General features: G+C 39.3%; 1 protein-coding gene across 1 annotated transcript; it reads left to right on the forward strand.

The window, feature by feature from the left end:
* Positions 1-772: 772 nt before the first annotated feature.
* On the forward strand, positions 773-19,012 carry LOC309807744 (glycine N-phenylacetyltransferase). The gene is made up of 7 exons (XM_082627621.1): positions 773-975; positions 4,700-4,795; positions 7,044-7,139; positions 12,755-12,862; positions 14,284-14,410; positions 15,266-15,437; positions 17,380-19,012. The coding sequence occupies exons 3-7, from the start codon at positions 7,062-7,064 to the stop codon at positions 17,780-17,782; spliced, it is 888 nt and encodes a 295-aa protein (XP_082483747.1). The 5' UTR covers positions 773-975; positions 4,700-4,795; positions 7,044-7,061; the 3' UTR covers positions 17,783-19,012.
* Positions 19,013-24,123: the final 5,111 nt, after the last annotated feature.

The raw sequence follows: 24,123 nt of genomic DNA on the forward strand, positions 1-24,123 counted from the left end.
TCTCCAGAGACTGACTGAAACCAGGAAATGTTTGGCTTTAGTCCCTCTCCTTTTAGTATAAAAGAAGCCTGAATTCTAACTCAGGCAAGATGGTTCTTTGGGACATAAGTCCACTATTTTTTGGTTTGTTGGCTTTCCAAATAAAGTTACTATTCCTCGCCCCAACAACTTGTCTCTCTATTTATTGCCCTATCATGCTGTGAGCAATACGAGCTTGGACATGGTAACATTATCTTCTAGACCTTACTCTATAACTTCTGAAAGTCAGACATTATTTTTATTTTTATTCCCTTATGTATAAAATGTTTTTTCTCTGGCTACTTTTAAGGTTATCTCTTTAAATGGGGTTCTCAGTAGTTTAAATATATGCCCGGGTGTGGTGTTCCTTCTGTTTATTCTGTTTGAGGTTTACTGAGCTTATTCTAAGGGGGAGAATTCTAAACCCTTTAGTCTTTCCAAGTAATTTATTTATGGTAAAAAAAAGAAGAGCTCTGATTTATACATCAAATCTAAACAATAGTTGTCCCTTGCTTTTGCTGCAGGTATTTATGAAAAGGGAGAGAAGGAAATCGGTATTTCTTGTAGTGATCCACCTGCCTCCCAGTTCTTAGCCAGCTGGTTTCACAGATCAGAGTTGCTGAGTGTTGGCAGGACCTTTAGGACCAGAAAGCAGCTCAGCCTTCTGGAAAAAGGGCCTCAGGAGGCACTCTGCCAATGTCTCAATGTTACAGGGCCATGTCCCTGAACATGGGACCCGGAGGGAGGGACTCCATCTCGCACTCCCCTGCCAGGCATGCAGCTTGGTGCATGAATTCTATTACGAACCTCAGCTCAGCGGTTTTTGGATCAAACAGGTTAAAGTACACTTTTCAAGACCACTATACCCAGAAAACATATTTCATCTTCTGGAAAAATCGTCCGCCTCTTTTTTTCTGAGGACCTCTGCAGAGACTGAATGAGAAGACAGCTTTGCAGGTGAGAACAAAGGATACTTGCTCTGAGATTCCTCATCTCCTTCTGTTTCCGCACTGAAGTGGAATGAATCAAAATGCTACTTTTGGATGTGGATAAGAATTTCTGAGCTCATCTGTGTTGAGAATTATGCCAGATGAAAAGGAAGCTATTCCCTTTGAGAAACCTGTATCAGGCATCTACTGTGTGTACGGCAGTATCCTCATTCTGTGAGAAGTTTTTCACTGGATAAAGACAGGCTTTTATTCTGAATTGATAAATGTGGAGCAATTTGGGAGCTTGCCATTGGTAGATGGGGGATAGAAAATGTAATAGCATCTAGGAAGGAATAGGCTGGTTCAGGTCTCAGTATATAACAGAGATTGTTGACACACTGTACAAATATGATCTTATTTAATCCTCTAGTAACATACTAAGTTACATAGTCAGATTTTTTCCCCCTTGGATAAATGATGCCCAGGGAAATTAAGTGCCCTGCTTAAAGTGTCAAAGAGACAAGGTAGATTCTAGTAAAAGAATTACAATACAGATGATATTAAATATGAATTTAAAACCATAAAAAAGAATGTAATTTTAAAAAATCTCAGCTGTAATGCCCCTATATTTGGTGTTTCCTTCTAATTTTTTATCTTTACGTGAGTTATGTCAATATGCACAGAAAAAGACTTTATAGCTAGTTAGAATTTTTGCACTGTCATTTTTATCCTTTTCATTTTCATCTTTAAGACTCATATGACAACATATATATCATAACTTTTATGTTAATGGGTTTTAGAGTAGTAAAATAATGATAGATCATAATTTATGTAAATTATAGAGAGACACTGAGATTGTGTCCAATACTTCCCTGTTACTTAATATTGTATTGCTTTACAAACTTTTTCAGCGTATTTTTCTTCATCTGAATTGTTTTCTTTGAATAAATTCCCAGTACTGGAATGGCTTTGTCAAAAGTTTCAAAGTGTGCTCTATAGGACTTTGCCCACTATCAATGCTGGCAACCCACTAAAATGAATCTCCTCAGTTTTAGTCAACTGCATTTACTGAACACATTTGTGCTTTCAGTGTGTGTGTGCACACACATGCAGAAAGTTCTCCCAAATGTACTTGTTGATACTTTAATATCCCCAGTAATCTGGCATCAAATTGAACTTTTCATATTTTCATGTAATCTTTTTGTGAAATGCTCCTCGCTAATGTCTGATTAGTCTTTAGAAATGATACATGTCTACTGCTGTCTTGATACTTTCCAAGATATGGCACAGTTACTTCTATTCTGGTCTGAGCCTTTTTTCAAAGGAGCAACTGGTAGAAATTCCCATGCCCAGAACATAGTTGGCCTCCTGCAAGTACCTGTTGAATGAATGAAGGAGTCTTTTCCCCCTTGGTAAGCAGAGTGACTAAATCGATTATGTTGATACAAATACATAGTACATTCAATCACTAAACAGACATTGAGTCCTTACTGTGTGTAATAAACATTGAGAATAATAAAATAAATCATTTGAGGCCCTGCACAGAGGACTGACAATCTAGAAGACAAAATGCAATTTACTGTAACAAGTTGTGTGATTGAAATATGTACATAATCTTAGGGGAGTGCAGAAAAGAGAGTGATTTGTTTTGTTTGGATTGAGGAAATAGAGGGAGTCAATAGGGGAAAAACTGAAATTTGAGTAAGACTTTGAAATGGGAGCAAAAGCTGGATTTAGAAGGTCTTCTGGAAGTAGAGCATAAATAAAATGAAGAAAGGCAGGAGTTGTTAAATCAGATACTGAGTTAAAGAAATATTCTGTGGTCTTGTGGGGAATAGAAGGACAACAGAGGAGACTAATAGACTTTACCTTGATAGTAAAAAAAAAAAAAATTTCATTTACAGGACTTAAGTGAGTCTTACCATTCCCAGTGACTGCCCACAGCAGCTACAGTCAAGATACAAACAACACTTTAAAAATTAACTTAAAATGGGTTAAAGACTTAAATGTATTAAGACTTGAATTCATAAAACTCCTAGAAGAAATCATGGGGGAAAAAACTTGACCTTGGCCTTGGTAATGAGTTTTTGGATATGACAAAAGAAGCACAAGCAACGAAAGCAAAAAATAAAGTGAGACTATATTAAACCAAAAAGCTTATGGAGGGCTTCCCTGGTGGCGCAGTGGTTGAGAGTCCGCCTGCCGATGCAGGGGACACGGGTTCATGCCCCGGTCTGGGAAGATCCCACATGCCACGGAGTGGCTGGGCCCGTGAGCCATGGCCGCTAAGCCTGCGCATCCGGAGCCTGTGCTCCACAACGGGAGAGGCCACAGCAGTGAGAGGTCCATGTACGGCAAAAAAAAAAAAAGCTTATGGAGAGAAAAAAAACAATCAACAAAATGAACAACCTATGGAATGGGAGAAAATATTTGCAAACCAATAAGGGGTTAATATCCAAAATATGTAAAGAACTCTTACGAGTCAAGAGCAAAATATATATATTGTATATATATTTAATCCTGTTTAAAAATGAGCAAAGAAGCCCTGAAAAGACATTTTTCCAAAGAAGACATACAAATGGCCAATAGGTACATGAAAAGATGTTTGAAACAAAATCACAATAAGAATACCTCACACCTGTTTAAGTGGCTATTATCAAGCAGACAAGAGATAAGTGTTGTCGAAGATGTGGAGAACAGGGAACCCTAATGCACTGTTCCTGGGATTATGAATTGGTGCAGCCACTATGGAAATAGTATGGAGGTTCCTATAAAAATTATAAATAGAGCTACCATATGATCCAGTAACCCCACTTCTGGGTACATATCTGAAGGAAATTAAATCACTATCTTGAGGAGACATCTGCACCCCCATGTTCATTGCAGGACTATTCACAATAGCCAAGACATGGAAACAATCTAAGTGTCCATAGATGGATGAATGGATAAATAAGTTGTGGTATATCTATACAGTGGAATATTATTCAGTCATGAGAAAGAAGAAAATTCTGCCATTTGTGACATGGATAACTTGACAGCATTATGCTAAGTGAAAAAAGTCAGATAGAGTAAGACAAATACGCTATGATCTCAGTTACATGTGGAAACTGAAAAAAACCAAATTGATAGAAACAGAGAAGAATGGTGGTTGCAAGCGACCAGGGGTTGGAGGAGATGCAAAGATCTTGGTCAAAGGGTACAAACTTCCATTTATGAGATAATTTCTGGAGATCTGGTGTGTAGCATGGTGACTATAATTAACAGTGCTGTATTATGTACTTGAAAGTTGCTAAGGAGTAGATCTTAAATGTTCTCACAACAATGCAAAAAGAAATATGTGATGTGATGGAGGTGATAACTAACCTTATTGTAATCATTTTGCAATGTACATATGTATCAAATCATCACATTGTACACCTTAAACTTACACAACATTATATGTCAATCATATCTCAATAAAGGTGAGGAAAAAAGAGAGATAACCATTCCCTTAGTGGTTCTGGTCAAGACTCTCCTCCCCTCAAATCATGAAGGGACCTCCCAGTTAAATGAAGGGACTATTTTTCTCCCCAGATAACTGACAAAAAATCCAGGTAAAAGGGAACACATATGAAAAATCAAAACATTAATTTGTCCAAGATTCTCCAACATGTTAAAACAGCAGGATCAAATAATGAAAAGAAGGCTTTGGTAACTGGAGCATGACTGCCAATAGACACAAACTAATACTAGTTCCATTTCTCCAAGTACAGATTCTACCTGCTCATCCCAAAGGACCAGTGTTCCCAAAGGGTTGAGCTGAAGAGGAGCAGGCCCTGAACACAGTGACCAGAGAGCTGGGAAGCCAAGTAAGTAGAGAAGAAGCCAGCTGAAGTCAGTTTCCTAGGATTGATGAGCTAAATTCGTGGATACCAAAAATAGACCAGGGATGACCTTTAAAAAAATAGTCAGGAACATAGGTAAATAAATGAATTTAAACAACAGTGACTTTCTCCTAATATCTACAGGGTTTTACATATTCCAAGTTTAATGCCATTTTGAGCCTAACAAGAACTTTCTCCATAGTTCTTGTCAGAAAGAGTTAGCCAGTCATTCCCAGGAATATGGCAGCTGACATCTGACACCATCCTCTCTTCAATGGCCAGTTCTAGTGCAATCTCCTTTAAGAGCGCTATAAGCTTCCACTGAGAAGTATTCTCTGTCTTTTGTGAATCTCGTAGGCCTTAGGCAGAACATTTGATTTGCCACAGTCTTCTGTCTACATTTTTAGTCAGCATGTTATGATCCAATTCTTCTGATAATCCTAATTTCATACAGTGGGTCAAAATGTAGAAATGCTGCTTTATATTACATAGTAATATATACTATACACATCAGACTCTTAGGTTTTGGGATGGGATAAGGCTCAAGAAGAGGTGAGGATTGGGGATAGGGTGATTGAATTCATTTTCAATATCATTTGGTAATAAAAATGAGAAGAATAATTTATATTTTAAAGCATATCAAAATGGCTGCTTCAAAATGTCATGAATTCTATAGCATTGTAATTGCATATTTATGGGATAAGTTAGCTCTTTCTATGGGGCATGTGTTAGTTGTGTACGTGTTTTATTTTCCTTATTAGATTATGAGTGCTTAAATGACAGGAAATCTAAGCTCACAGTTGCTCAGAGAGTTAGTTGATCAAAATTAAGTGTATCAGTCAGGGCCCAAGCGGAAAAGTAGATTTGTTACAGGGAATCGACCTTATGCAATTGTGAGGACTAGTTCAGCAGTTTCTGTAAGGCTGTTTCTTCCCTCCTGGTGCTGAAGACTGAAGTACACAGGGAAGGTAGCCGGGAAAGGAATGTGAGAGGGAGAAAGAAAAAGTTGAAACCCACAGTATAAGCTGAGGCTCACGGGGCCGGAGAAACTTTGTCAGTCCTACTGACCCTGACCTTGGTAGAATGGGTGTCCCGCAGAAGCCAGGTTCTTTTGTTAAGGAGCTAAACACCCACACCTGGCCCAGGTGACAGACAAGCTGAAGGCAGACCTGGGGAGAGTGAAGCACTTGCCAGCCCAGCCCCCATGTTGGGTCGTGAAGTTAGCTGCAAAATGCCTGCTGCTTCAATTCTGCCCTCCAGGTCCTCCTTAGGAATCTCTCTGTGGCCCACCCTAACTGGAAATGTGCAGAGAAGGGAATTCTGAGAAATGTAGTTCAGCCTAGCTGAGGTGACACTCACCACGTGTGTTGAGATGACAGTGAGTTCTCAATAAATATTTTTTGAGCGATTGCATAAGTGAATGACTGCATGGATGAATAAATCAATACTTAGGTTTCCAGGCTAGTCACAAAAGTCTATTTCAATTATAATGAAGCCATACTAAGATACCGTTGAATAAAAATCAAGGCCAGACTTTGGTAAGGAGAGACTTTATTTGAAAGGATTATTTCAAGAGTGGGAAAAAGGAGTGCTGTAATAGAAAGAGGATATTATTTCAACAGGAGAACTCTTAGACCACAACATCTACAAACACCTGAAAGGTCAGGCAGGAAATGGTTATTCTTTTATGGAAAGGAGTGAGCAAGGTTCATGGAGGATCATTCTGAATGCCAGTGTTGGCTCGGGCTGAGGGTAGGTCACAGTGCAGAGCCCTGTGTGGAGGAGAGAAGCTTGATTAGTGTGCACTCAAGCCGATAACTTTTGTTAAGACATGAGAACACTTTGTTCTGATGGTTCAGTGGGGATAAACAGTCAAGCTAACCATTTATGAAGGAAGAGTAAACAGGGCTACAAAGAACCCAGTTCTTCTGCCCATTTTTTAATTGGGTTGTTTGGGGGTGGGGTTGATGTTGAGTTGTATGAGCTGTTCATTTGTTGAAGATTGGGAATTTGAAGGCTTAGTAGCTGGCCTTGTCATAGGTAACAGGGGGACATGGTGAGTCTTACTAAGCCAAACGGAGGAAGGACAGTTCTTTGCAGGAAGACATTTCAAAAACACAAAGGGGATGGAGAGGTTTCTTTAGCAATTGCTGTTTTCCAGGATAACAGGGCTTAGGTGTCTTTGTATGTCTTGCAGCACTTCTCATCCCTTGGTTTTTGATCCTCTCTTTAGATTAAGGTATCTGCCAAGATGTTCCACTTACAAGGCCCACAACTGCTGCAGATGTTAGAGAAATCCTTGAGGAAGAGCCTCCCTGAGTCCTTAAAGGTGAGAGTGGAACATTCTTAGGGAAAAAAGGACTAGCAACAGCCTCAGAAAAAGGTGGGAAAGAGAACAAGCATTCACTGAGCACCTACTCTGTGCCAGACACACTCATCTTGCATCTCATTTAGTTCTTATCATCTCTCTGCAAGGCAGGTATATCATGTCTGTAGAACCAAAGAGGAAACGGAGGCTCAGTTATATGACTTGACCAAGATCACAGCAATAGTGAGTGGCAATGCTGTGATTTGGATCCACTATGTTCTTTGCTGTGTGATGACCCCAAAACTTTCCCTTGTGCCCTTTCAACTCTTATGTTATATAACACTGGAAGTTTGTCCAGAACTGGCAAAGTTAATGTGTAATTTATTCTTCCCAAACAATCAAGTGCCTGATGAAAAGTTAACCATTATGATTCTTCTTTGTAATTAATAACTGGTCAATTTCTGTTTTGCCAAACCCCAAAGGATTATTATGTTTAACTTGGGGTGAGACAGAAATTGTGCTTAAGAAGTGATCTTATACCATAGAGAAGTATTTTTTCTTGGAATAATGTATGTTGCAAAGGGACTAGGCTATTGCTAAAGTGCCACTGCATTATGATAAAGGCATTAATTCATCAAGGAGACATAAGAAAGGCTGAAATGTCTACACCCAACAACAAAGGCTCAAAGTACCTGAGACAAAAACTGATAGAACTGAAAGAAGAAATAGGGAAACACACAGGTATAAAGACTTCAACAGGGCTTCCCTGGTGGCACAGTGGTTAGAGTCCACCTGCCGATGCAGGGGACACGGGTTCGTGCCCCGGTCCGGGAAGATCCCACATGCCGCGGAGCGGCTGGGCCCGTGAGCCATGGCCGCTGAGCCTGCGCTTCCTGAGCCTGTGCTCTGCAACGGGAGAGGCCACAACAGTGAGAGGCCCGCGTACCGCAAAAAAAAAAAAAAAAAAAAAAAAAAAAGGGCTTCAGCATTCCTCGCTCAGCAATTTGTAGAATAGGCAGAAAACCTATAAATATATGTGAACTTATTACATATGAAATACAATGAACCAGCTTGAACTAATTGGCATTTATAGAATACTTCCCACAACCACAGCAGAGTACATATTATTTTCAAGTGCACATGGAACATTTACCAAAGTAGACCATAATTTAAAAAATTTTAGAAGAATTGAAATCATACCAAGCATGTCCTTGAACAATATAGAATTAAACTCAAAATAAAAAAAACCTGAAAGGTGTCTGGGAAATACCTGAATTTCTAGAAATTATACACTTCTAAATAAATCATGCTTAAAAATCACAAGTAAAATTAGAAAATATTTTAGTTGAATAAAAATACAACTTTTGAAAAGTTTTGGGATGCAACCAAAGCAGTGATAACTGGGAAACCGATAGCATTAAGTGCTTATAGTAAAAAAGAATAATGGTCTCAAATCAGTGCTTTAAGTTTCTACCTTAGAAACTAGAAAAAAAGAGTAAATTAACCTCGAAGCAAACACAATTAAGAAAATTATGAAAGATAAGAGCTGAAATCAATAAATTTGAGAGAAGAAAAACAATTAAGAAAATCAATAAATCTAGACTCTGGTTCAGTGAAAAAAATCAATAATGTTGGTAAAGTTCTAACCAAACTGACCAAGAAATAGAAGACACAAATTATAAATATCAGGAATAGAACAGGGAGCATTACTATAAACACAATAGACATTATAAAGATACTAGGATACACTATTTTCAATAGTGAGCTCATAAATTTCACAGTGTATGTTCTGTGAAAAGCACAAATTACCAAAGGTCACTGAAGAAGAAAAATGCAAACTATACTGTTGTCCTATATCTATTGGAGAAATTGATTTTGTAATTTAAAACATTCCAACAAAGAAAACTCCATGCCCAGGTGGTGTCAGTGACGATTGCTACTACACATGTAAGGAAAAAATAATACCCCTTCTACACAAACTCTTGCAGAATAGAGCCTAGGAGAAAACACTTCCCAAATCATTTTATGAGTCCAGAATTACCCTGATACCAAAAATCAGAAGTGGGTATTACAAGAAAAGAAAACTACAGAACAATATCCCTTGTGAACAGAGATTACCCTCAACAAAATACTATCAAGTCAAATCCATCAATATATTGAAAGGATAATACATCATAACCAAGGAGAGTTTATCTTGGAAATGCAAGGCAGGTTCAACATTCAAAAATCAATCAATGTAATTCACCATATCAACAGACTAAAAAAGAAAAGCCATATGATCTTCTCTCAATAGATGCAGAAAAAAATATTTGACAAAATGTAATATTCCTCATAGCAATAAAACTGTCAGCAAACTAGGAATAGAAGGAATTTCTTCAACCTGATAAAAAGCATACTGGAAAAATCTACATCTATCATCATACTAAATAGTGAAAGAGTGAATGTTCCTCCTAAGATCGGTAACAAGGCAAGGATATTTATTCTCACACTTCTATTCACATGGTACTGGATATCCAAGCCAGTACAATAAGGCAGGAAAAAGAAATAAAAGACATATGTATTGGAAAGAAATAAGTTAGTGTTTATTCACAGATGGTATGATTGTGTAATGTAAAAAATCCTAAGGAATATACAAAAAAGCAACCCTAAAAAGCTCCTAGATATATAACTAAGTTTCGCAAAGGCTTTAAGGTGAATATACATAATACAAAAATTTTTTCTATGTGCTAGCAATGAACAATTGGAATTAAAAATTAAAAATCAATACCTTTATAAGCACCCCCCCAAAAAAAAAACAAGAGACAACAACAACAAAAAACCTTAGGTATAAACTGTTAATTTACAAGGCTTGTCTCTAAAATAAATCTCATTTTCTTTTGTTGATGAATCACAGCTCTGGACTTCTCAGGGCAGCATGAATATGATGTATAATTCAGTATAGTTAATTACACTGATCATGCTGATGGGAAACCTGGAAGGAATAGCATCGTATTACACCTTTTTTTTTTTTTTTTTTTTACCTTTTTCTGGTGCTCTGACACCTTGTATAGGGATCATGTGTAGACTCAACCATGAGTGCTGAGTGTAGCCCAGAGACACTGATCCTTCTGACTGAGGTAGGGTAGGGAACTGTCGAGAGGAACAAGGTCGGAAGTCAGACTGTTCTGACCACACAAATTCATTGTTTTCTGGGTAACACTGCAAAAATTAAACATCTCTAAGTCTCAGTGCTCTTGCCTGTAAAATGAGTAAAACCGGAAAATAAATACTCTCGGTAGACATTCCTCAACCTTATGATTACCTTGCAAGCTGTTGGGAGGATTAAATAAAATATGATAAAATTTATAGCCAACACTTCTGGAACACTTACCAAATATCAGGAACTACACAAAGCGCTCAACATGAACTCAAAAGTCTAACTCAAAAGTCTTTTGTGGGGCTTCCCTGGTGGCGCAGTGGTTGGGAATCCCCCTGCCAATGCAGGGGACGTGGGTTCGAGCCCTGGTCTGGGAAGATCCCACATGCCGCGGAGCAACTAAGCCCGTGCGCCACGACTGCTGAGCCTGCGCTCTAGAGCCCATGAGCCACAGCTGCTGAGCCCGAGTGCCGCAACTGCTGAGGCTCGCGCGCCTAGAGCCCGTGCTCCACAGCGGGAGAGGCCACCCAATGAGAAGCCCACGCACCGGAAGGAAGAGTAGCCCCCGCTTGCTGCAACTAGAGAGAGCCCCGCGTGCAGCAACAAAGACCCAACGCAGCCAGAAACAAATAAATTAAATAAATAAAAAAATTAAAAAAAAAGTCTTTTGTATTTTTTTTTAGGAAGAGGAGTTACTAAATCAGTTAGGTGCTCTGTGGACTGAGATATTTTTATCTTGAGTGGCTGCTTTGAAAAGTTTTCCAGGTTAAATTGTTTTCTTCCATCTCTATAGGGTAGATCTCTGATGTTTGAATTGTTATTTACTTCTTGTGTTAAGTGGGTCCCAACTTTTTGGAGAAAATTCTTGGCACTAGTAGCCTTAGCCAACTCTCTTGTGAGGCAAAGTAACCCACAATATGAGATCCTCGGTTTTAATGAGTAAATATGGTTCTTTTCCTCTCTACTCAGTTGATTCTTTGATGACATAGTTTTTTCCCATAAGCAGAAATCTAGAATATTTGTAGGAATGGTTCTTGTTACAAATGTATGACCTAAAACTCATTCTCATTCAATACTCACTAAAGTCTCAAGTGAGAGAAAAATTTGTGTATCATGGCCTGAGGACAGCCCATCTCTTTCTCAAAGTAGTGGAAACTATTATAAATAGGTTTATCTCACATGTTAACTCCAATTCATTCAATTTGTAGTGGCTGCCTGCATCACTGTGTTCTGGCTTAGTGTTGCTACCATGTGCACAGAAATGTGATATATAAATGTCACTGGTTCCAAACTCCAATGTTTAAAAAATGTATTTTTATTATTTTTTATTTTCCCTAAAACTGCTTTTAATTTCTATATTGAGCCCCTGCTGATGGCAGAAATTTAATAATTTTATAAAAAAACAGTAAAGTCAAAGTTTGCCTCCCCCTCTTTCCCCTTAGTCTGACATAAACATTTCATGGCAAAGGTAGGGATGCACAGGGTGAGGTGTGGTCCTTTGTCACTGAAATGTTCACCATTCCATTGATCCCTGGTCTTTGGCATCCTTCCATACCATCTGCTGAGGCATCATGTTTCCAGTGCATTTAGGTCCTGAGGTCTGCCCTAGTATGTACTACTGTTTTTCCCCTCCCCACAACTGCAGGGTCCATTCTACTTTGGAGAATCTCTTTCTCAGCCTCTTCAGTGTTTTGAGGGCACCAATGTTTGAACCGATGCTTGTAGTAAAGATTAAACAGATTGCCCAATATGTGATGTTCTTGGACCTTGGTCACCAAAGCTTGTGTTCTTAATACTATGCTCTATCTCTACTTATTAAGTAGGCAGGAGTTCATTTAACCTTTCTGGAAGGTAATTTGGAGATGTGTGTAAGAAAGAAAATCTTTAAACTGCAGTTGATGTTTGATCCAGAAATTCCCCTTCTAGAATTTGTAATATCAGGCATATTTGCAAAGATTTATGCAAAAAAAAATGTTCACTGAAGAAAAAACTGTTAAAATTAGAAAACACTGAAATGACCAGCAATAAGAGATAGTAAAATTGAATTAGAGTCCTTCCATAAAATGGCTATTATGCTGTCGTTAAAAATGACTATGTAGATTTGTTTACTGAAATGGAAATATGCTCATAGTATAGTGTGTATGTGTACGTATGGGGGGAAATAGATGTTAAATTAATATGTATTAGGTAATTTCATGTTTAAAAACTATGTGTAAATAAACAGAATAAAATGGAAAGAGAACACTAAATTCTGCAATGTGATAGTAGATGATTTTTAATTTATTCATTTTATTTATCTGGATTTTAAAATATATTCATATAATATTCTCATTGTTTGACCCCAAAATCTAGAACCTAGTAGAACCTGAAGATTGAACTGAATGCCCTATTAGGTACTTACCCTCATTTCATAGAAATAAACTTTGAACTGATCAAACGCAAGGCACTTTGCCATCCCTTCCTAATAAGCTGACCCTCTCACTTTGTCGGAATACTGCAGGTTTATGGGACCGTCTTCCACATGAACCAGGGGAACCCTTTCAAGCTAAAGGCCCTGGTGGACAAGTGGCCTGATTTTAATACAGTGGTTATCCGCCCTCAGGAGCAGGTAAGGTGCCAGATGTGGAACGAATTTGCATCTATGTTTGTATTTGCTATGAACCTACCATGTACCTTGCAATGTGGTAGACCCTGGGGATACCAAAATGAATTGCAGTGATAGTGAACAAGTCCCTGTCCTCAAGAACTTCACAGCCTGGAGGGAAACACAGACAAGCAGATAAATTATAACATGTTTTGAAAATGTACAAAAACATACGAGATACAGAAGTAGCACTGACCAAGAGATGATTAAAACTGTAAATGTCAGGGGATGCAGGGAGAGGATCAGAGAGCCTTCATAACAGACATTTCACCAAAACTGAATTTTGAAGAATAATAGGTTTTTGACAGGTTGACAAAAGCAGAGATTGCATTCTAAGCAGAGAAAATAACACCCCAAAATATGTGAAGTTAAACATAAATAATGTTAAGGAAATATAAAGAACAAATTACAATGCTTGTATCTGGGAATATATTTTCAGTACCAGACTTTTAAAAATCACTCAAACTAAGTGGTTAATCTGTTTCAAATATAAATATGTTGCAAGCATATTGCAAATATAAAATAAAAATTCATCTCATAGTATTTTGATATAAATTATTTACAAGTAAATTTTAAATGTATAGTGACTTTAAAAAAGCAAGTTAAACAGAATACAAAAATAAAGATAATTTAATTATTGAAATCTAAAAATGGAATAATATTCACTTTTTTATGCAACCTTTAAAAGAGAGATTTTTGGTGGTATTAATGCTGAGGCATTTCTGTGCAACAGCTTCCAGCTATTCTACCCTTGCTGGGTAGTTGTTCTCTCCTTCCTTTGCCTTCAAAATAAATCTCACCCTTTATTTGTTAATTTTGAGATCTTGTTGAGCAAATTTTGCATTTCAGTTTTGTTGGGAATATGAATTATTTTGTAAATTAGTGCATTGTGGTTTACATTTTAAAGACATCACGTGTCTTCACTCTGTATAGCTTTATCACATGTGAGAATTCTAATACAAAGTTACCTGTGTCAATTTCAATATTGTTTTCATAATCCATTTGTTCTGAGACTCTTTGAAACAGAGTAACATTTACTCTTGCAATGGAAACTTGACTTTGACAAAAATTCCTTCCTTCTCCTGAGGGATTACAGAATTACTGAAGAATGCTTTGTAAACTGGTACGTGTTTGGCTGATTTGAAATTGTAATGTAACATATAAATACCTAGTTCATCAAGTTTTTCTTACTCATAAGTGGAATAATTAATTAAATCCTTTACTTAGTCTTATGATGTAAATGATTCAGGAATGATGATAGTACATCAAGAAGAATATCAATATTTAGGTTTGTAAAACATCACTGTATAATGAAATACCAAGCACAAGTATTCTAATCACTGGGTATAGTCAATTTGATTTATTTATATTACCCAACCAAACAGGAGATGGCAGATGACTTTGATCACTACACCAACAGCTACCAAATCTATTCTAAGGACCTCAAGAACTGTCAAGAATCCCTTAGCACATCAGACATCATCAACTGGAAACAACATTTGCAGATCCAAAGTATGTAAGGGATCTGGGATATGTGCTGGCTGCTAGGACTGCTCATATCTATATACCTGTAGGGTCACTTTTGATCCTGAGTACATTCCCCTACAACCTTTATTTCCTTTTAGCAAACTCCAGACACTCAGCTTGATGTTCATTCCCTGGATCAGCTGCCACCATCTCTTCAGTGGAGTTGAATTCAAACATTACAAACTCTAAGGTTCTTTTAAGAACGTGTGAGTGATGCAAGTTCTCGTTACCAGAGGATTCATGATATATTTTTCAGACATATTCAGGATCCCTTAGGGTGATTGGATGTGAGAGCAGAGCTCCCCCTCTGGCCTTCCATTCCGAGAATTAGAATGATAAGTCCTTGTACCACAGAGCACTACCCCAGTCACAAGAACACCTGTCATTGTTGGAGTCAGACTCCCTTGGGTGATATCCTTGCTCTGCCTGTTACTTGCTTTGTGATCTTGAGCAAGTGCTGTAACTTAACTATTATTCAGTTCCCTCACATATAAAAAATGAAGATAATAAAAGTACCTAAAACATAAGGTTAATGTAAGGATTAAATGTGGTATCAGACCAATACCTGGGCATATAGTATGTGAACATGCAAGGTTGCCTACTGTTTTCTAAATACCAATTCTCCTTGATTTCACAGTACTATAGTCAGGATTTCTAGTATTATCTCTGTATTGCAGAAGAGAAAACATGCTTAGGTAGCTACATGGCCATGGTCACATGGTCATTTGCAACAGCAGAGGCAACAATGTCCGACTTTAAGTCCTGCATAGCTTCTGTTGGGAAGCTTCGTGAAGCATCTAAATGGACAATTGCTTCTCTCCTAAATTTATCCCTCTCTAGGTTCACAGTCCAGTCTGGATGAGGTGATACGGAATCTTGCAACCACTAAATTCGTTAAGGTCAAGCAAACACAATGCATTCTCTATGTGATGTCTGAGACAGCGAGGAAACTTCTTCCTTCCCTGCCGGAGACGAAGAACTTACCTGCTGGATATGGCAGACCCAAAGCCATGTGAGTTTGAAAAAAGACACTCTGCACTATTCACATCTTTCCCTATTGAAGTAGCCTCCCAACGTCTCCCCTTATATTCACTCTTGTCTCCCTACAATCCATTTCCAGGGTGATTGCTTTTAGTAGGTAATGTGGATTATGTCCATTCAACCCGCCAAGAAGCCATCGAGGTTTCTCAGCATACTTTTTTTTTTTTTTTTTTTTTTTGCTGTACGCGGGCCTCTCACTGTTGTGGCCTCTCCCGTTGCGGAGCACAGGCTCCGGACGCGCAGGCTCAGCGGCCATGGCTCACGGGCCCAGTCACTCCGCGGCATGTGGGATCTTCCCAGACCGGTGCACGAACCCGTGTCCCCTGCATCGGCAGGCGGACTCTCAACCACTGCACCACCAGGGAAGCCCTCAGCATACTTTTAATAAAACCAAACTCCTTTATGGACTTTCAAGGTCCCGTAAGACCTGGAACCCATCACCTTTTGGACTTCATTCTGTCCCTCTAGCTAACTCCCACCATCAGCTCTGGCCATCTTTCTGCAGCTCAATCTCATACATTCACACATGCATTTGCACTTTGTCTGCTTACAATGTCCTTCCCTCTGATCTTCATATATTTGCCTCTTTCTTGCCATTCATACTCTCAAATGTCATTTCCTCAGAGAGTTCTTCTCAGAGAACCCTGTCTAAAACCACCCATAAGTCTTCAACTGCAAAACCCAATTTTTATTCTTTATTGCATTTATCATTATCTGAAATCAGCCTGTTTGTGTATGTACTGACCTGTTTGTTCTTTGACCCTCTCCCCTACAACGTTTCAAACTCCACAAGTGCAGCGACCTTCTTTATGTTGTTCACTGATAGATCCTCAATACCAGACTGAACACATAGCAGAGGCTTGAAAAATACGCATTTAATGAATTCACTTCACAGAGCAAAAGTTTTCCAGTAAAAATTTAAACAAATTATATATTTTCCCCCATTGATGTCCAGTCTAACACTGAATAGAATGGAACACTGATGGTGGAGATTTGAGCTGGAGATGCCCAATCCTATGACCCTGTGTGTTAATGTACCTGGAAAAGCTTTATTCACATTGTATCACACGTGACACCTGAAAAGCACCTGCACATCTATAATCTCATTTGATTCTCCTGTCCACCCCATGAGATAGACAAGGTAGGAGATATTAGCCCTAGTTTCCTGACAGAAAATAGGCTCAGATAATGAAACAGCTTGTTCAGGTCACATGGATGGTTAAGGACATAATGGGCTTGAGTCTAGATCTCCTAGTTCCACGTGGTGGGCTCTTTCTAGGACACCCCCCGAAGCCTCTTTACGGCCTTCAGATGCCTTCAGATTCAGTGTTCTGTACTTCGGGGGCCGCCTGCATGCCACATCACTCCCCCTCTCTGGACTTCATTCAGTTCCCACAGTGGCCAAGGACCCTCTCATGCCAACATTCTAAGATTCCATGATTCTAAGCTCTGGTTTTATATACAGCTTGCTAGCATGTGCTTTGGGGCACTTGCCTATTTTCTGTTTACCTATTTTTCTTATCTGTAAAATGGGGGTGATATCAATTCCCTCATATTAAGGGGAGAGTCACTGCATTGCTGAAAGGACCGATACTTAATTTTTATGTACTTCTTATTGTTTATGGGCACAAGTCCTAGGTACTCGTGATGTAATTGCTCTTATATCAGTATTTGAGGAAGGTACTATTAATATTCCCACTTTATAAAGAAGAAATGGAGGCAGAGAGACATTATGTTGCCTGCTCGAGATCACACAACTAGCCGGATTATGAATCCCGGCGGTCTGGTTGCAGAATCTATACCTTTACCTGTGCTCTCATTTGCATTGTCTGAAGACAATTTGGGGGCAAACAAATATAATACTCCACAGTATGTGTGATTTATGGACTGTTCTTTTTCCTTCTTCTCAATAGTAACCAAGAGATGTTTAAACCCTCATCCCTGGATCCTACCCATGCTGCCTTGGTGAATAAGTTCTGGCATTTCGGTGGCAATGAAAGGAGCCAGCGGTTCATCGAGCGCTGTATCCGGACCTTCCCCACCTTCTGCCTGCTGGGGCCTGAGGGGACCCCTGTGTCCTGGTCCCTGATGGACCAGACAGGAGAGGTGCGGATGGGGGCCACCCTGCCTGAGTACCGGGGCCAGGGTCTCGTCTCCCATATGTTGTTTGTCCACACCCACGCTCTGGACAAACTTGGCTTCCCCGTATATAACCATACAGACAGAGCCAACAAAATCGTACAGAAAATTAGTCACAATCTGCAACATATCCCCATGCCCTGTGATTGGAACCAGTGGAACTGTGTGCCTCTGTGAAGCATCCACAAACCCAAGACAGTGCTGGGTGGGCTGGTCACATGGCAAGAGATGCCGGGGTGGGGGGTGGGCAGAAAGAAAGAATAAACTGTAATCAGCAGTAAAGCAGTGTGTGTTGTTTGGGCTCTGGGGAAGCAGCGTGAGTGGTCAACAGAACCACCAGAGTCCCTACTCCCAAATCACTCATGAATTTCCCTTTGGGTCCAGCAGACCTTCCTATTTCCTCCACATTCCAACCCTGGCAACTACCATTCTATTCTACCATTCTATTCTGTGTTTCTGTGAGTTCAACTTTTTGTTTTTGAAGATCCCATGTATAAGTGATATCATGCAGGATTTCTGTTTCTGTCTGGTTTATTGTACTGGTTCACAATTTTCTTCTAGTACATATGGCTAGTAAGGAAACTATCCATAATCAATAAGGAATAAATGCAACCCACTGTTCTAGTGATGTCATTGTTCTTCTTTCCAGCACCCTCATATCTATCTCTCTTTAGAACGTGTACATGGAACGCAGAGCAAGACAACTTAAGTACTATAGCTTGTCATATCACAGTAGCAGGACAATTTAACACCTTGTTTTCCAGAAACAACACACATGCAAAAAGAAAATTGTAATTTAACAATAACTGTTAAAATGTATGTGGCAGAGATACTTTAAATTTGAGGTAAATCAGGAAAAATCTATAAAATTGGATCGAATTTGTGGGATTTTATCACACATAACATTTGTACATTCTGTGAACTAGGTTAAATCTGTAACTATTGAATATGACTTTTTTTTCTAAATTGACAAGATAAAAAAATTGGCATGTTATCAACTTGTTTCAAGTTGCAGGATGAATATGAATTACTTGTATCAAGACAAGACTAGGTAGAAAGGGATACTTCAAATGTAATGTTCTTTTGTGTGTAAAGAGGAGTTTTACAATTAATATCAGCCATTATTCTCATACCAAGCTGTAGAACATTTTATACAATTTAATAAAGGACTTTACATATTGAAAACCCTCCAACTAACATTGTACGTTATGCACTAATGTGCTGTGCGGTTTCAGAAAATTAAAGCTTCGAAAATGTTCAGGAAGACGACCTTACTCTCAACTTTCTCTTGTAGTACAATCCACCCTTCTAAGAGTTCAGAAAGGAAACAGAAAATATGTTGCATTGTCATCAAATATATTTTCAAGATAATGAATTTTTTGTCTTCCTCAGAAAGGAATTTGAGAGTAGAATAGTGCATTATGTACTAATCTATAGTGGTATGCATCTATATATTTATGTATGTATATTTTTTTCCTCCAAGACACAAGAATTTAAAAAAATTCTCACATCTCAATAAAGCCATGAAACAACAAAATGCTCACATCTCTAATGAATTAGTGTAATCATAGGTACATGATTATCAGAGAAGAAAGACACTGAGGATGTACCAGTGGTAGAAAAAAAACAAGAATTCTCCAAGCTGATACATCAAGGAAGAAGCACTTCCTTATTTTGGGAGATGACCTGAAATTCTGTTGGTCTAAGACAGCACTTCTATATGACATCTGCAATCATCATCGCATCACTGGAATTTTCTGAATACTGACAACATAAAACAGCACAGATTCTAGTAACAAATTATATTAGCTGCTTATTTTTACCTGAAAAGGGCTTTATTTTACTTAAATTTTGAAGGGTATTTTCAGTGGGATGTAGAATTTTATCAATGTTTTTCCTGAAGCACTTTTTACGATGCTGTTCCAGTGCACTCGAACTTTGTAGTGATGAGAAGTCAACAGCAATTCTTATTATTTCCTGAAGGAAGTGTGTCTTTTATGTCTCTGACTGCTTTGTCCCCCCACTTTTTAATTTTATGTATTTATTTTATTGTGGTTGAAAAATATGAGATCTTAACAAATATGTAAGTGTACAGCACAGTATTGTTCTCTATGAGCACAGCAGACCTCTAGAACTTTTTCATCTTACAAAATGGATACTTTATACTCATTGATAAGCAACTTATCATCTTTCCCTCTCCCCAGCTCCTGTTAGCTACCACTCCACTTTTTGCTTGTATGCGTATCATTACTTTAGATACCTCATATAAGTGGAATCACACACTATTTGTCCTTCTGTAACTAGCTTATTTCACTTAGCATAAAGTCCTCAAGTTTCATGCATGTTGTCATATATTGCAGCATTTCTGTCTTTTTTAAGGCTGAATAATATTCCATTCTATGTATGTACCACATTTTCTTTATCCATTGGTCTGTCCACGGACATTTAGGTTGCTTCCACATCTTGGCTATTGTAAATAATGTTTCAATGAACATGAGAGTGCAGATAGCTATTCAAGATCCTGAGTTCAACTCCTTTGTCTATATACCCAGAAGAGGAGTTGCCAGATCACACGGTAGTTCTAGTTTAAATTTTTGGAGGAACTGTTATACTGTTTTTCACAGTGTCTGCACCGTTTTACATTGCTACCAACAGTGCACAAGTGGCTGAATTTCTCTACATCCTTGCGAACAATTTTTAGTTTTTGCTTTTGGGAAAAGCTGGAATTTGGGGGGTTTGCCTTGCTCACTCTGCATTAAGCTGGGGGGGGAGGGGCTATTACCAGTGAGTGTGCACTAGTTCAAACCATCACCTTTGTTCTCAGTGGTTCCCAACATGGGGCTCTTTCCTCTCAACACTCAGACTCAGGCAAGATGGAAAAATAAGTCCCTCAGGCTGCTCCTGAAGAGTCAGACCATTGCATGTCCTTTCCAGTCTTCTCATCTTCCCTGGGACAAGCTGGGAGTTGGGGTCTTCCTCCCAGCATGAAGTGATGTGCTGCAGGGCTTGGGGGAGTATGGTAAGAAGGTACCACATATTTCCCTAGTGGCTTCAATACTGCTGGTTTCATGCCCACCTGGTGTGCAGGAGCCTCTCAAGTGGTCTCTGGATTTCTCACAAGGGGAATTGAGCTGTGTATTATTTTTAAATTGGTATGCCTAGGGTTTGGAGAGTGTAGGGTTTCCTATTATGCCATTTTACTGACTCTGACTGCTTTTGACTTTCCTTTTAACTTTGCCTTTCAGAAATTTAATTATTATATTTCTAGGCTTGTTTTACTCTGTGTTTATCATGCTTAGGGTTTATTGAGATCCTTGCTTGTGTAGGTAGATATTTTAAACCAAATTTGCAATTTTGGGGCCATTAAAAAATGTTTTGTTCCTCTCTTTTTTCTCCTTCTGGGACTGCAATTATACATCTGTTAGATAATTTGATACAATCTCACATGTCACTGGGGATCTAGCCTTATTCAGAATTTTGAATATTAGAACCAGAATTAGCTAAATTATCAGACATTCATGAACTCCACTGGCCTCATGCGTATGACTGGACCTAGGGCCCTAAGGAAAGAATTATTGCCACTAAACATTTCAATGCACATTAGCACATGCCTATTGCATTCTATTAGATAATTTTTCATTTATTTAATATAACATTTCTATATGCTTACCATGTACCAGGAACTTAAGTTATTATTGTCTAAGCAATTATAACCATGCATATCTAAATTAAGAAAAGATATGATCTTATTTCTGCTTCTACCTAGGATTTAGAAAGTGGAGAAAGCTTTGTTCCCACACTAATGATGAGAAAAGGCTGGATAAACTACAAGATCATATATTTTCTGGAACTCATTAGGGATCAGTAGGGAAACCCACTAGCCTGAATTCCACTTAAGGATGGGCCCTTCTTCGATAAGAGTACTATTATTTACTCCTTATTGTAGATACAGACACAGAGACATGGAAAGATCAACTAATCAGTCCAAGGTCACAGTAGGTAAGAGGTGGAGTCAGGATCTCAAGCCTGTTAGTTCGGCCCCATCTTGCTCACCTGAGCCCTTCTGCTATGCTGCTTCTGTCGTCATTGGCAGCTGTAACCCAGCACCCAGAGAAACACTTCCACGAAGACTGATGCCAGTGCTCCTGAAGCTTTTCCCTTGTATCTGACCCCAAAGTGTGTGAGAAGATTTATGTCTGCTATCTTGTGTAACACAGCAAAGGTAATAACCACAGAGTCAAGGAAGTGTCACCGGCAAATCCCATTAACAATTCCCGGGGAGTGTGTACATGTCCATCCTAAACTCCCAATCTATCCCTGACCCCTCCCACCCTTCTGCTATATTTAAAATAGATAACCAACAAGGACCTACTGTATAGCACAGGGAACTCTACTCAATATTCTGTAATAACCTATATGGGAAAGGAATTTGAAAAAGAGTAGATAGGGGTATGTGTATAAGTGAATCACTTTGCTGCACACCTGAAACTAACACAGCACTGTTAATCAACTATGCTCCAATATAAAATAAAAATTAAAAAAAACCAAAACCAGTTCCCGGGGAATACAAATAGAATCTGGGTAATAAAATAAAGTCTAACCTTTCTCTTTTATTTTGTGCTTCATCTGGCTTCATTTGCTCACAAGGTGCCTCGTGCAGAGGCCTCACACCTGGTGCTTCAGACCAGAGTTCCTGGTGTAAATGGCTGCACGGACACTTCAGCTCTGAGGGCCGTGTGCAGAAGCACTGCCCACAACGCTGAGATTCAAGATGGTGGCAGCGGCAGAGGGCCGTGTGCACAGACCCTGCACCCGACACTGCCATCTGGAGCCCTGAGCAATATGCCTGCCCCAGACCCTGGAGAACTCCACACCCGCCCTGCCAAGGAGAGAACCCTATAAAGCAGCCCTGCCCACCACCTGTCAGGGAGAGTGTGTGCTCTAGAGCCAGAACTTGCACCTCTCCATTCCCTGATGGAAGAATAAAGCTTTCCTTTGCTTCTAAGCTGAACTAGTTCTCATTTTATTGATGGGAGCGACGCCAGGCAAGAGGACCCTTCTTGGGGACCCACTGGAGAGGGTTGGTAACAGAAGAGCAGAGAAAACCCTTGGTTACGTGGCATGCCAACACTATTTTTTTCCAGCTGGGAAAACATTCCAGAGAGGTTAAGAGAGTAGTTTAAGGTTAAAGGGTAATAGAGACTCTTGAATCTTCTGAGTGAGTGAGTGAGTGCAAGGGCTGAAAGAGACAGAGGACCAGGGGTCTGGGTTCAGGTGGGAGAGAGAAGGACCCTACTCTTGTGTTGTAGATAGTCTTTGTGGGATATGGACTCTACTGGGGCCAAGGGGTCCACTAGGCTGATCCTTCCCCCACCCCACCCACTTTCCCCTTCGTTAACCATAAGTTTGTTTTCTATGTCTGTGTGTCTATTTTTGTTTTGTTTTGGAAATAAGTTCATTTGTATCTTTGTTTTTTCAGATTCTACATATAAGCAATATCATTTGATATTTGTCTTTCTCTGTCTGGCTTACTTCACTTAGTATGATAATCTCTAGATCCATCCATGTTGCTGTAAATGGCATTATTTCATTCTTTTTTATGAATATTATTTTATATATACATACATATATGTATATGTTTGTATATACATACCACATCTTCTTCATCCATTCATCTGTTGATGGACACTTAGGTTGCTTCCATGTCTTGCCTATTGTAAATAGTGCTGTTGTGAACATTGGGGTGCATGTATCTTTTCAAATTACAGTTTTCGTCTTTTCCAGATATATACCCAGGAGGGAAATTGTAGGATCATATGGTAACTCTATTTTTTTTTTTTTTTTTTTTTTTGCGGTACGCGGGCCTCTCAGAGCACAGGCTCCGGATGCACAGGCTCAGCAGCCATGGCTCACGGGCCCAGCCGCTCCATGGCATGTGGGATCTTCCCGGACCGGGGCACGAACCTGTGTCCCCTGCATCGGCAGGTGGACTCTCAACCACTGTGCCACCAGGGAAGCCCTATTTTTGTTTTTTTTTAAGGAACCTCCATACTGTTCTCCATAGTGGCTGTACCGATTTACATTCCCACCAACAGTGTAGGAGGGTTCCTTTTTCTGTACACCCTCTCCAGCATTTATCATTTGTAGACTTTTTGACGATGGCCATTCTGAGACAGAACAGTTTCAATGGCCTTTAGCCTTGGAGAAAGAGTAATGAATAATTATAACAACTTCAACTCCAGGAGACAAGGTGGAGAATTAATATTCTAGGAGGACAGAAGTGAACATGTGTAAACTTGTGCTGTGCTGGTCTATGGACTGAAGGAGCACACAAGGTTTTTCAACTTTCTGGACACTAGGCAACCCTGTCCCTGCTCCTCTGATTAGAGTGACTCCTTCCCTCCACTAACCTGCTGAACAAGGATAAGAGTGATGAGGTCGAGGACCCAGATAGTGTCAACCTTCCCTCCCTGGTCATTTCACAGAGTGGGCTCTCTTTTCTATGAACCCTCCTTTCT

The sequence above is a fragment of the Mesoplodon mirus genome (genome assembly GCF_964341445.2).
Source record: "Mesoplodon mirus genome assembly, chromosome: 7".
In the NCBI taxonomy this organism is placed as follows: Eukaryota; Metazoa; Chordata; class Mammalia; order Artiodactyla; family Ziphiidae; genus Mesoplodon; species Mesoplodon mirus.